This window comes from Monodon monoceros, unplaced genomic scaffold (genome assembly GCF_005190385.1).
Source record: "Monodon monoceros isolate NGI ecotype Baffin Bay Population unplaced genomic scaffold, NGI_Narwhal_1 Super_Scaffold_7, whole genome shotgun sequence".
Taxonomy (NCBI): Eukaryota; Metazoa; Chordata; class Mammalia; order Artiodactyla; family Monodontidae; genus Monodon; species Monodon monoceros.
The window spans coordinates 62,346,293-62,360,346 of NW_021703784.1; the positions used below are offsets into that span (position 1 = coordinate 62,346,293).

A 14,054-nucleotide genomic window follows, 5' to 3' on the forward strand; every position below is an offset into this window, starting at 1 on the left:
TAAATTTGATACAGGTAATCAAATGATTTCTTTAGGATTCATAAATTTTGGAGTCAGTAAAGATGGGACCTATTTTAAAACAAACACTACATCCTTAGAAGTTTAAATAGTCATATTAACTTACTCAGGTACTTATTTTAACCAACATGAAATACATTTCTTCTGTTCACAGTAATTTTATTGATGAATTCCTAATCAATTTCATGATACTTTAGATACAAAGAATTTGTGGCTCACTCAAAATAGATTTATACAATAATACAAATCAATAATGACAACTATGAGTTCTTTACCCTAAAAATTTCTGGATAATCTAATCTGGATACCAACACCAGGCTTTTGGGAGCAAACACTTCTGCAGGCTGAATTAAACCAGGCACTTCCACTTCACCTTCAATCTCATCTTTCTTTGTTCCCTAAAGAAAGAGACACTGTAATCAACAGACGAACAATTTCCTAGGTTTATAACTCACAAAATATAGACATATCACACACTTTCATGTAATTTACAAAATCCAAAATTAATTACAAAATATAATTTACAAAACTCAAACTAAAAATAAACATACTTTGAGAGGAATCTGAGAAGTAGGCAAAGAAATTATGAAACAGGGCATACTTATTTCATTTTTGAAAACTCCTTGAGCTCCAGATATATACCACAATTTTATTTGAGCATTTGGTTTCTGTGTGAGGTACCAGTAATCAAAGGTAAATAAGACACATTCATTAGTGACCCATACAAATACAAATGACACTCACTTAATGGAAATTCAGCTTTCAAGGAAAGAAAAAATCTGTTTTAGAAGTAAGGCACTACTTTTCATTTTTGCTTTTTGGACTTCTCCCAATCTTTCAAACAAAAGCGATAATCATTTAGGATTATGTTGCAGAATACTCATTGCTCTTAAAAGTAAAGCCCAATCAGCTCTAAATTCTTTTTGCTCAGAAGCAACAATGTTGATTTTTTTAAAACAGGATATTTTTATACACAAAACTGAGTTTCAGAATGTCCCTAGTGCCACTGAACTGTACACTTAAAACTGGTTGAAATGGTAAAGCTTATGTTATGCATATTTTAGCACAATAAAAATATCTAGAATTTTTTTAAAACCCTAAATGTTCAGTGATTAAATACTAGTTAATAAAATAAACTTTGAAAGATATTATTCTCATTAGTCAACAAATATTTCCTGTGCACCTATTGTTCCATAATACTATATGACGCACTATAAAAGTTCCAAGTGAAAAGAAAAAAAAAACAAGGTAGTATTCAGATTTATTTCTATATAATATTCTAAGATGCTAGGACATTTTCCCTTACTAGAATCCTCTTCACTTTCTTTTCCATTAATCAAAGGTCCAGCTTAGGAATTATCTTCCTTCCTGAAGCCTTTCCTTTACTGATTTTTCTCCTACTATTAATTCTTAGCACAGTTCATCAACATATCACACATTTGCTCAACTTATCTCTCCTGCCAAACCTCTCTCCCAAATGCCACAAAATGCCATATCCAACTGCCTGCTTGACCTCTCCACTTAGATGACTAACAGGTATCTCAAACATGTCCAAAATACAGCTCCAATCTTTCTTCCCAAACTCTACTCCTCCTGCAGTATTCCCTATCTCAGTTAATGGAAATTCTATCCTCCCATTTAGAAAATCAAAAATCCTGATTCCCCTCTCTTTCATAACCCGTATCCAAACTGTCAGCAGTCCTGATTTCTCACCACCTCCACTGGTACCACAGTACTGTGAGTCACTATCATCACTTGTCTGGGTTATTTTAACAGCTTCCTTTAGTCTCCTCTGTTCCTCTTTAGCCCCACTTTGCTTCCTTGCTGCTCCTCAAACATGCTGGGCATGCTCCCACATAAGGGTCTCAAGAACTGTTATTCCTTTGACTGGAACAGATACAATAAATAATTCCCTCATCTCCCTTGGGTCTTCATTCAAGTAAACTTCTGCTCTGTTTAAGCCTTTGTTGGCACCCTACTTGAAACTGCAATGCCCTAACACTCCCTATATCCCCTTCCTTAATAAAAATAAAATATATTTTCTTTTTCTCCACGGCATGACAACATATTATCTATTTCACTTATCTTTGTTTTCTGGTTTATCTCCTCCACTAGAATGTGCTCCACAAAGACCAGGATTTCTGTTTTGTTCACTGGTAATTTCCCAGTTACTAAACCAAGAGCTGGCCACATAGTTGATACTTACTTAATATTTGTTCACTGCATTCATGCAGGAATGAATTTTCTTAGAATAGTTTTCTGGGTATTTTACCAAGGGAAGCTTTTTCCCCCTACTTGTGGAGGCCAAGAACTGTATTTCTGTCTCCTTTGGAGCCTGTATAGTTTCTATACAGTGAAATATAACCAAGTATTAGATGTCTATGGAATGCACATTTCCAAAGGGAAATATCTGTTTACTTTTTATTATGTGTGATAAGATCCATATGCTCTTGAAAGATTTTCATTTGTTACAAAGCAAAAGCTAAAATTAGGTTGGGTGGTTCCTGGAATTCTTAGAAATAATAAAAATGTGATGAATATGAATTTACCAAAGATTTCCACACTTAATGAATCATATTCTTTACGGATTACTAACAAATTTTGTCCTTTCAGGACAAAAGAATGACTGAAATTCCTGAAAGAGATAAAGCTATCCACAATTTTATGAGATTGTGATACATGCCCTAGAGTACCGTGAGAAGTCAGCTTGAGTAAGTGCATAACCATTTCATATAAATGACCATTAACCTGCATTAACCTAAACATAAAATAGAATGCATTGGTCATTTCTTAAAGCTATCCTTTTATTAAATATTCACTAACTGGAATAATTATTAACAAGAAAGAAAAAAGGTCCGATATAATGTTAATCAATATTAAATAAAAACAATTCCATTTTTCTTTTTTTTTTTAATTAAAAAAATTTTTTTTTCTTTTTTTCTTTATTTTATTTTTGGCTGCTTCGGGTCTTCATTGCTGAGTGAGGGCTTTCTCTAGTTGCCGCGAGCAGGGGCTACTCTTCATTGCAGTGTGCAGACTTCTCATTGTGGTGGCTTCCCTTGTTGCAGAGCACGGGGTCTAGGTGCGCAGGCTTCAGTAGTTGTGGCAGGCGGGCTCAGTAGTGGCTCGCAGGCTCTAGAGTGTAGGATCAGTAGTTGCGGCGCACGGGCTTAGTTGCTCCGTGGCATGTGGGATCTTCCCAGACCAGGGCTTCAACCTGTGTCCCCTGCACTGGCAGGCGGATTCTTATTGCACCATCAGGGAAGCCCAATTCCATTTTTCTTTACATCTCTTTTTAACTTTTTATTTTATATTGGAGTATAGCTAATTAACAATGGTGTGATAGCTTCAGGTGCACAGCAAAGGGACTCAGCCATAGTCTTTACATCACTTTTTATTATAGATTTTGACCTTTACTTTGTAAATGTGCTATAAATCATAAGATGCTGTTATTCTTAATTCCAATAGCTCTCCTGTAAGAATACAATGTCCCAAGTTTAGAGAAAGTTCATATTCCTTTTTTCAAACCAAAATGTACTGCTGTGATTAAAAAATATAAAAATTCTTGTTTATAATAAGGCTTATTCCAGGAGATAGTAATGACGTAGTTTTGGTTAAATTTTTCTATAAGTAATATATCATGTAAGGGAATAGTGCCTCTTCTTTATAGCTGCTAGAATACCTTTTGTGTAATAACTATGTAGTGATACTAACTTTGTTTTGCATTTTACAATGACAGATTTTCACATGTCGAAAAGATGTGAGAAACTTAACAATAAGCAGGAAATCAAAAACACAGGACACAAATGTAATAGATATTGTAATAATGATTGGAAATTTAACATTTTATAGTATAAAACATTTTCACGTATATTATCTCATTGAACAATATTTACAAGCCTTCTTCTAAGCTAAGATTATTCCTTGGTTTTAGTAGGTCCCATTAAAGATACAAATTTACCTTAAATACTGTTTACTGAACTGCCTCACACTGACTTGTAATGTGACCTTATCTCTTATACGTATCATAAGCACATGCCACAACTTGCCCATTTATTGATATTTTTTCTACCTATTGTGCTAAGTTCATTTTCAACAACACTGTTTCATACTAACTCTCCCTACAAAATTTTGTTAAACACTCATTTTAAAAGGAGGATGAAAGGAATTATGCAAGTAAAAAACTTCCAGTTCTGCATTTCCTTTTTGAAAAGTAAGTAATTTATTACAGTGTACCATTATATAGATTTGCCTCAGTTAAGCAATTTAAGGAATTTAAGATTTTCCAAAATTGGAAATAAGTTTTAAGTAGTTGCAAAATTCTGTAAGGTCTACAGTTCCCCCAGCAAACTTCTTCATTTCTTGCCAAATAATCCCTTAATCATGTTGACACGTCTATATGACAAAACCTAGTTTATCCTTGCATTGGTCTGGAAAATAATGACTACATGAAACATACAAATTTTAGGATAACAAGGCTTCAGACAAATCAGGCCACTAGTCTTCAGTTCAGAATCCAGTTTACCTCTAGCAAAGAGAATATCCTGATATTTCCCCCTTCAGCAGCTCCTGTGTGCTACAGTATTCCAAAGGTAGGACAAATTCATTTGTAGGGTTACTATACATTCACCCAGAAAGCTCCGTAATTTTAAGTGGTGCATAGTCTGTAATTTTTTTTAAAAAATATACTCATAAGGCAGCATTTTCCAAAGTGTTTTCTGCTGGAAGCTAACAGATACTGCTTAGCCAAAAAGATCTAATCAAAACATTTTGGAAACAGTAAGTTAAAGCCAAGTTAAAAAGGTTTCTTTACTGCAGGATTTTTCAGACTTTGATATGCAAATATTATTTCTACAATGCCAAGCAAAGGAGATATAATATAAATTATTTCTCCAACTTACTGGACCACTGAAACCCTCTTTATTACAGAGCATCAAGAGGACCTAGTGCCCTATGGAACACATGCTGAGAAAGGCTGTCACAAGCTATTTTGGGACAGAAAATGTACAAAACTGAAATATGTATATATTCCTGTGTTCTATATCCTTAGGAGGCTAGGTTAATACAATGTTTATTTCATAAATATATTATTATACTTAACATCTGTTTCATTAATTCTCACATTTCATAAAGTAAAATAAGATTTGAAAAGATTAGAAAATGGACAAGACTGCTGGGAGCTAGGGTGCTTTACAGCTGCCCTAAGAAAATATTCAGCATGCCTGTGGCCCATTTGCACCAGATGAGTTAGGAACTTCTACTTTGGACCAGGGGTTCTCACACTTCACTGTGCAACAAAATCACTGAGGGCTTGCTAAAATAGATTTTTGGGTCTCACCCGTAAAATTTCTGATTCAGGTCTGAGAATTTACACTTCTAAGAAATTCCCCAGTGATACTGATACTGCTGATCCAGGGACCGCACTTTAAGAACCACAGTTCTAGGCTAATTAATATGAGAATATAAAAGAAAACAATAACTGTAACATATATTCTACATGCCAGACACTGTACTAAGCATCATAGCAGTGTTCATAATTCATTTATACAATCAAGAACTTATTAAATACTATTTTCTAGTAAAGGAAACCAGGACTCCCTGGAGAAATGACATTCTATATTTGGGCCAGAAAAATGTACAAAATAAGACTATTCATCTTAGTCAAAAAGTAAAGAATCTGTCAAAGACTAACAGAATCAAAATAAATAAAAATCGCAGCTGAATGAAACTCAACAAATACACAAAAATCTATGAGTTCATATGATAATTTTTTAATTGGTCACTACTGAAGATTGCTAGGGTACCAATCTACTATTTTGAAAATTTTTAAAAATAAGGGGAAACAACTGTCTTCTCTATCAAACTGTGGTCAATGAAAGTTCTTTTTAATAGTTGAATTTCAGTCAATAAATGCAGCAGGAATAATAGTATGAGGAAATTATCTTTTGCAATTCCTACTGAAATAATGTATTTAGGCAATGATCATCAATAGATCCCAAACTATTAAGTCAAAGGCTGGCACTACCCCAAACCCACAAATCAATCATAAATTACTAAAAGTAGAACAACCAGAAAATAAGTTCATCTTGATGTAACACAATAGGAAGTACAGTACAATTTTTGCTTTAAAAATTGAACGTGAATCCAATTAAGCCTCTAGATCTAAATATTACTTTATGGAAACTATAGAGAGTAGAGGTACAAGTTAAAAAATAACATGGAGAATTAATCAGCCAAATCCAGAATATAGAGCATTCCATAGGACAAATGACCCAGTTCTTCTACCACCCCCAGAAGAGGGACTGTTACAGACAGAAAGAAGTTAAGAAATATCAACCAAATACAATGTGTGGAACTTGTTTGAATAAACCAAGACATTTTTGAGACAATTTTTTTAATTTAAAAATATGTAAGTTGGATATTAGATAATATTAAGGGGTTATTCAAAATTGTAATTAATTTTGTTAAAAATTATAATGGCAGATTGGTAATCTAAAGAAGATTTTACCAGTTAGAGATACATACTAAAATATTTGCAGGTGAAATATGGTATCTGGGGTTTGCTTTTAAATGTCTCTCCCTAAAAAAAAAAAAAAAAAAAAAATCAAGGATTTAGATTTTAAAAGATTGACAAAATGCTGATAATTTTTAAAGCTGGGTCAAGTGTAATGGGATTTATTATACTACTCACTTAAATTTTCTATTTGTTTCAGAATTTCCATAATAAAAAAATGAAAATAAAACCTTCATTGTGCACCTACTATATGTCAATGTTATTCCGAAGTACATTCATTCATTTCACCCGTTTTCTTTGATCACATTTCATTTGCTAACATACCAAAATGTCTTTAGTCTGAACTGCATCATTATTGGTTCATAAACACGTTTACAAACACATTAAAAGTCTCCAAAGTGATACAACTAAATAAAAAATTTAGACAGGTCTATCATTTTTTAAGGTAAGTCATATAAAGCAACGTCACATCTATCATATTTTACTGATTACTTAAAAAATTTTATAATCACATTGCCTAGTTGGATAATTCCGGGAATATGTTATCAAAAGTTTAATGCTTGTGATTTTTGACAGCGTTACTGTATCTTAGAGAGATAAGAGCCAACATTTTTAAAGTTGCACAATTATACTTTGGATAGTTTGTACCCCTAAGTTCCTCTTCTTTAGGCTTCCAAATAATGTGCCATAGTATATTTGGTATGAAGTAATTCACACCAAATGAGAATTAAAAGATCTATTTTTGAATTGATGATATGATCCAAAAATAAGAGAAAAACACATTTTTAAAAAATATTTTTAGGGCTTCCCTGGTGGCGCAGTGGTTGAGAGTCCGCCTGCTGATGCAGGGGACACGGGTTTGTGCCCTGGTCCGGGAGGATCCCCCATGCCGCGGAGCGGCTGAGCCCGTGAGCCATGGCCGCTGAGCCTGCGCGTCTGGAGCCTGTGCTCCACAATGGGAGAGGCCACAACAGTGAGAGGCCCGCGTACCGCAAAAAAAAAAAAAAAAAAAAAAAATTAATTAATTTATGTCTGTGTTGGGTCTTCGTTTCTGTGTGAGGGCTTTCTCTAGTTGTGGCAAGCGGGGGCCACTCACTATCAAGGCCTCTCTTGTTGCGGAGCACAGGCTCCAGACGTGCAGGCTCAGTAGCTGTGGCTCACGGGCCCAGCTGCTCCGCGGCATGGAAAAACACATTTTTTTAAAAGTACATAATTAACTGTTCACATCGAAAATGGGAACAACATTAATGATGACCTAGAAAGGAACATCATCTGGGCTTTAATATTATCTTTTTCAAATATTACCTCATTATTTTTACCAATTTTTGGACCAATTCCAAAAGATATTATCTCTCTGTTCTTCATACAGAAAAGCTGTTACATAATTCTGGCTAGCATCTACTACCTAAGTGAACTTATATAAGGAGCCAGAACTCTTATAACTTATTTACATTTTCAGAATCTTAAAAAACTCATATGAGGCAGACTCTAACTTTCTGTAAGGTGATTGTAAATACTAAATAAATTACAATGTTTTGGTCCAGTTAAAATGGCAAATAGGAATATATCTGAGCTACAAAGAAAAATAATTTTGAAACATTGATTCCAAATATACAAGAACCCTAATCTTGTTTATTGTTTTGTTTTTTTGCGGTACGCGGGCCTCTCACTGTTGTGGCCTCTCCCGTTGTAGAGCATAGGCTCCAGACGCGCAGGCTTAGCGGCCATGGCTCACGGGCCTAGCCGCTCCGTGGCATGTGGGATCTTCCTGGACCGGGGAACGAACCCGTGTCCCCTGCATTGGCAGGCGGACTCTCAACCACTGCACCACCAGGGAAGCCCCTAATCTTGGTTTTTAATATTATTCCATACTCAAATGAGCCAGGGCTCCTTGGAGAATTGGCTGATTTCAAGGCTGAGGAAGGGAAGGAAAAAGATGATCCTGGATCAGCTTGTTATGCAAGAAAGTTTAAAAATGCTAAAAAAAAACCCTGATGGGGCTTGGCAAGAGAACACAGGAACCACTCTGAAGGGTTGCCCACTGGTCAAATCTTGGACAATCTGTGCATTAAAACAGTAAAAACCATTAATTATATACTACTGAAGAAAAAAGAAACTGGAATACATGAATCTATAACTCACATAGATAGACAAGACAGAAAACGTAAAATGTCAACTGCTGACTGGTAAAGGTACAGGTAGAGAGTGTGCATAGTTGGAAAATAATCATTTTGCAACCATCATAATAAAAATTGGCACAGGCAAGAATCATCACTAAATGCTGAATCTGGCAGGGGGGATAATTAATGAGTAGTAGAATATTTGCATAGTCTTAAAGTATCTTATCAGTCATGGCTTATTAGTTGCAAGCAAAGAAAAAAAAAATAGCAACTATACAATGGAGATATCTGACAATCACCAGACTAGGTACTCAAAAAGAACAGCATCAGTAAGGCAGGTGGGTAGCAGACAGACATTGTGTACTTCCAGATGTGTGCCCTTAGTAGGACATACGCTTAGTATTCCAAATGTTGGTAGTAATCCAATTACTGATGTATAACCTGAACCTAAAGTGAGAGACATCAGAAAAACAAAGAATATTAAGCATTCTATTTAAAAGGGGCATTGGGACCTGCATTATTTGAAAATGTCAAAGGCTGAGCAACTATTCCAGATGAAGACAAAAGATAATTAAATGCAATACAGAATTTTAAATTACATCCTGTACTGGAAGACCAAAAGGGGGGGGCGGAGCATAAAGAGCATTAGATCAAATGACAAAATTGAATGGATGGTAGATGAGATAAAGGTATAATATTGATATTGATTTTCTGATATTGATAACCATACTATGTTTACATAAGAAAATACTTATTCCTATGAAACATACACTGAAGACTTTAGGGCAAAGGGAAATGATGCACACAAATTTGTCTCAAATAGTTCTGAAAAAACTTTCTGTGTGTATGTGTGTGTGTGTGTGTGTGTAAGGAGAAAGAGGGCGTAAGGGAAGGACAGGGGTCTATTAAAGAGAATTAATATCTATGATAATAAAGAAATGGGACAAAATATTTTAAATGGGCAAACATAGGTAAAGGGTATATAGATGTTTGCAATATTCTTGTAACTTTTCTGTAAGTTTGAAATTATTTCCAAATGAAAAGTTTGAAAAATATCCAAGAATTCCTAGAACCGCTCCAAAAATGCCTGCTATAATGTCATCCTGTATTGATTTCTGTAAGTTTAATTGGGCTTCCTAGAATCTCTTTACACCTGCTAAACTGTCTTTTTTTAATCAGGTTTATAGAGGTATAACTGACAACATTTTCAGATATTTAGAGTGGTGATATGACATATGGATACACTGTTAAAGGTATCCTCCATCCAGTTATTTAATACATCCATCACCTTAGATACTTTTTGTGTGTGGGGGGGAGATGAAAACATTTAAGATCTACGCTCTTAGTAAATTTCAATCATACAATACAGTGCTATCAACTGTAGTCATCATGTTTTACTAGAGATCCTCAGACCTTATTAATCTTATGGCTGAAAGTCTGTATTCTTTTACCAACCTCTCCCTATTTCTTGAAAGCTTCAGCCCCTGGTGACCACCATTCCACTCTCTATTTCTCTTGAGTTTAACTTTTTTTTGTTGTTAAGATTCTACATATAAATGATACCATACAGTATTTGTCACCCTCTGACTTATTTCACTTAGCATAACCATCCATGTTGTTATAAACAGTAGGATTTCCTTCTTTCTTATGACTGAATGTTCCATTGTATGTATGTATGTATGAAATATATATCTGTTGTGCATATGTATTATGCATGTATATAAAACATCTTTATCCATTCAACTGTTGATGGACACTTAGCTTGTTGCCATATCTTGGCTATTGTGAATAATGCTGCAATGAACATGGGAGTGCAAATAACTCTTCGATACCCTGTTTTCATTTCCTTTGGATACATACCCAGAAGTGGGATTACTGGATCATAAGGCAGTTCTATTTTTAATTTTTTAAAGAACCTCCATACCATTTTCCATAGTGGTTGCACCAATTCACATTTCCACCAACAGTTCACAAGGGTTCCCTTCTACCTACAGCCTTGACTACACTTGTTACCTCTTATCTTTTTGAAAACTGCCATTCTAACAGGTATGAGGTGATATCTCATTACGGTGCTGATTTCCATTTCCCTGATGATTAGTGATGTTGAGCATCTTTTCATGTACCTGTTGTATGACTTTTTTGGGAAAATGTCTATTCAAGTCCTTTCCCATTTAAAAATTGGATTGTTTGGTTTTTTGCTATTGAGTTGCATGAGTTCTTTATATATTTTGGATATTAACCTCTTAACAGATATGTGGTTTGCAAATATTTTCTCCCATTCAGCAGGTTGCTTTTTGATTTTGTTGATAGTTTCCTTTGCTGTGCAGAAGGCTTTTAGTTTCATGCAGTCCCACTTATTTTTGCCGAAAGTCATTGGCAAGACCTTTGTTAAGGAGCTCACCCCTTAAGTTTTCTTTTAGAACTTACTCAGTTTCAGGCCTTACATTCAAATCTTTAATCCATTTTGAATTTATTGTTGTGTATGGTATAAGATAGGGATCCTGGTTTTTTGTTTGTTTGTTTTTGCATATAGCTGTCCAATTTTCCAAACACCATTTATCAAATTGACTATCTTTTTGCCACTGTATATCCTTGGTTCCTTTGTTGCAAATTAATTGACTATATACACATGGGTTTATTTCTGGGCTCTGTATTCTGTTTTACTGATCTACATGTCTGTTGTTATGCCAATACCATACGGTTTGATTAATAAAATTTTGTAATACACTTTGATATTAGGAAGTGTGACTCCACCTTTAACCTTCTTTCCCAAGAATACTTTGGCTATTCAGAGTATTTTGTGGTTCCATATGAATTTTAGGATTCTTTATTTCTGTGAAATATGCCACTGAACTTTCGATAGGGACTGCATCATATCCGTAAATTTCTTAGAGCTGTATGGACATTTCAACATTATTATGTCTTCCAATCCATTAGCGTGGGCTATCTTTCCATTTATATGTGTCTTCTTCAATTTATTTCATTAATGTCTTACAGTTTTCAGGATACAGATCTTTTACCTCCTTGGTAAAGTTATACCCAGGTATTTATTCTTTTCATGCAATTATAAATAGGACTATATTCTTAATTTCTCTTCCTGATGATTTGTTGTTAGTGTATAGGAACTCAATTGATTTTTATCAATTTTGTATCCTGTGACTTTACAGAATTCCTTTGTTAGTGCTAACAGTTTTTTTGTAGCCTTTAGGATTTTTTATATGTAATATCATGTCATCAACAAATAGAGACAGTTTTATTTCTTCCTTTCTGATTTGAATGGCTTATATTTCTTTTTCTTGACAAATTCTTTTAGCTAGGACATCCAATACTATGTTGAATAACAGTAGCAAGAGTGGGCATTCTTGACTAGTATTGGATCTTAGAGGAAAAACTTTCAGCTTTTCACCACTGAGTATGATGTTAGCTGTGGACTTGTCATAAAGGGCTTTTATGATGCTTAAGTATGTTCACTCTATACGCAGTTTGTTGAGAGTTTTATCATGAATGGATGTTGAATTTTGACAGATTTCTTTGCATCAATTAAGAAGATCATATGAATTTCATCCTTTTATTTTGTTAATGTGGTGGATCACATTCATTGATCTGCATATGTTGAACCCTGCATCCAGGAATAAATCCCACTTGATCATGGTGTATGATCCTTTTAATGTATTGCTGAATTTGGTTTGCCTTTATTTTGTTGAGAATTTTTGCATCTATGTTCATCAGGGCCTGTAGTTTCCTTTTCTTGTAGTGCCCATGTCTGTCTTTGGTATCAGTGTAATGCTGGCCTTGTAAAATGAGTTTGAAGGTCCTTCCTCCTCTTCTCTTTTTTTGGTGGGGGAAGAATTTGAGAAGGATTGTTATTAATTCTTCTTTAAATGTGTAGCAGAATTGACAAGTAAAGCCATCTGGTCCTCGATATTTCCTTGGTAGGATGTTTTTGATTACCAATTTAATATCTTTACTACTATTGGTCTGTTCATATTTTATATTTCTTCATAATTCAGACTTGGTAGGTTGTATCTTAGTAGGAATTTATTCATTTCTTCTAGGTTGTCCAATTTGTTGGTGTGTGTTTTTTCATAGTAGTATTATGAGTCTTTGTATTTTTGTGGTATCAAATCTAACATTTCCTCTTTCATTTCTAATTTTATTTGAGTCCTTTCCCTTTTTATCCTGCTGAGTATAGCTAAAGGTTTGTCGATTTACCTTTTCAAAAAAAAAAAAAACTCTTTGTTTCACTGGTTTTTTTTCTATTGTCTTTTTACTCTGTTTCATTTATTTCCACTCTGATATTTGTTATTTCCTTCATTCTATTAATTTTGGGCTTAGTTTGTTCTTCTTCTTCTAGCTCCTTCAGGTATAAACTTAAGTTGCTTATTTGAGATTTTACTCTTTTCTTAATGTAGGTGTTAACTGCTATAAATTTCCCCCTTATATCTGCTTTTGCTTTTGCTTTAGCCAATAAATTCTGGTATGCTGTATTTGCATTTTCATTTGTCTTAAGGTATTTTTTTTATTCCTTTTATTCTTTGACCCATTCAATAGAATGTTGTTTAACCTCCACATATTTGTAAATTTTCCAGTTCTCTTCTTGTAATTGATTTCTAGTACTATACTTTTGTGGCTGGAAAAGAAGCTTGATATGATTTCAATCTTCTTAAATTTATTGACTTGTTTTGTGGCCTAACACATTACCTATCCTGGAGAATGTCCCACATGTGCTTGAGAAGTATGTTTATTCAGCTGCTGTTGCATGGAAGATTCTATATACGTCTGTTAGGTCCACCTGGTCTCACATACTGTTTAAATCCAGTTTTCTGTATTGATTTTCTGTCCGGATGATCTATCCATTGTTAAATGTGGGGTCCTTAAGTCTTCTACTATTATTGTATTGCTATCAATTTTTACCTTCAGATTTGCTTTATATGTGTAGGTGCTCTGATAATAGATGCATAAATATTTACAAGTGTTATACTCTCTTGATAAGTTGACTACTTTATCATTATACAATGACTTTCCTTGTCTCTTATTACAGTTTTTAGTTTAAAGTCATTTTGTCTTATATTAAGTATAGCTACCCTAGCTTTCTTTTGATTTCCATTTGCATGAAGTATCTTTTTCTACCCTTCATTTTCAGTCAATGTGTGTCCTTAAAGCTGAAGTGAGTTTTGTTCTAGGTCTTTTTGTTTTTCTTTAATCTATTCAGACACTCTACATCTTTGGATTGGAAAATTTAGTCATTTTACATTTAAATTAATTATTGATCAGTATGTATTTACTACTGTCAATTTGTTGTTTCCTTGCTGTTTCAAAATTCTTTATTTTAGTATATATTTACCATTACAAGTGAGATTTATACTTTCATATGTTTTCCTGTTACTAATTAGCACCTTTTC

The 14,054-nt window shown here is 34.1% G+C and overlaps 1 protein-coding gene across 1 annotated transcript in view; it reads right to left on the reverse strand.

Moving 5' to 3' along the window:
* SBF2 (SET binding factor 2) overlaps positions 1–14,054 on the reverse strand; it is a 451,879-nt gene that overhangs the window by 235,541 nt on the left and 202,284 nt on the right. Inside the window, exon 4 of the mRNA XM_029208916.1 lies at positions 294–416. Within this exon, the coding sequence (XP_029064749.1) occupies positions 294–416 (123 nt within the window). The remainder of the gene's footprint in view (positions 1–293; positions 417–14,054) is intronic.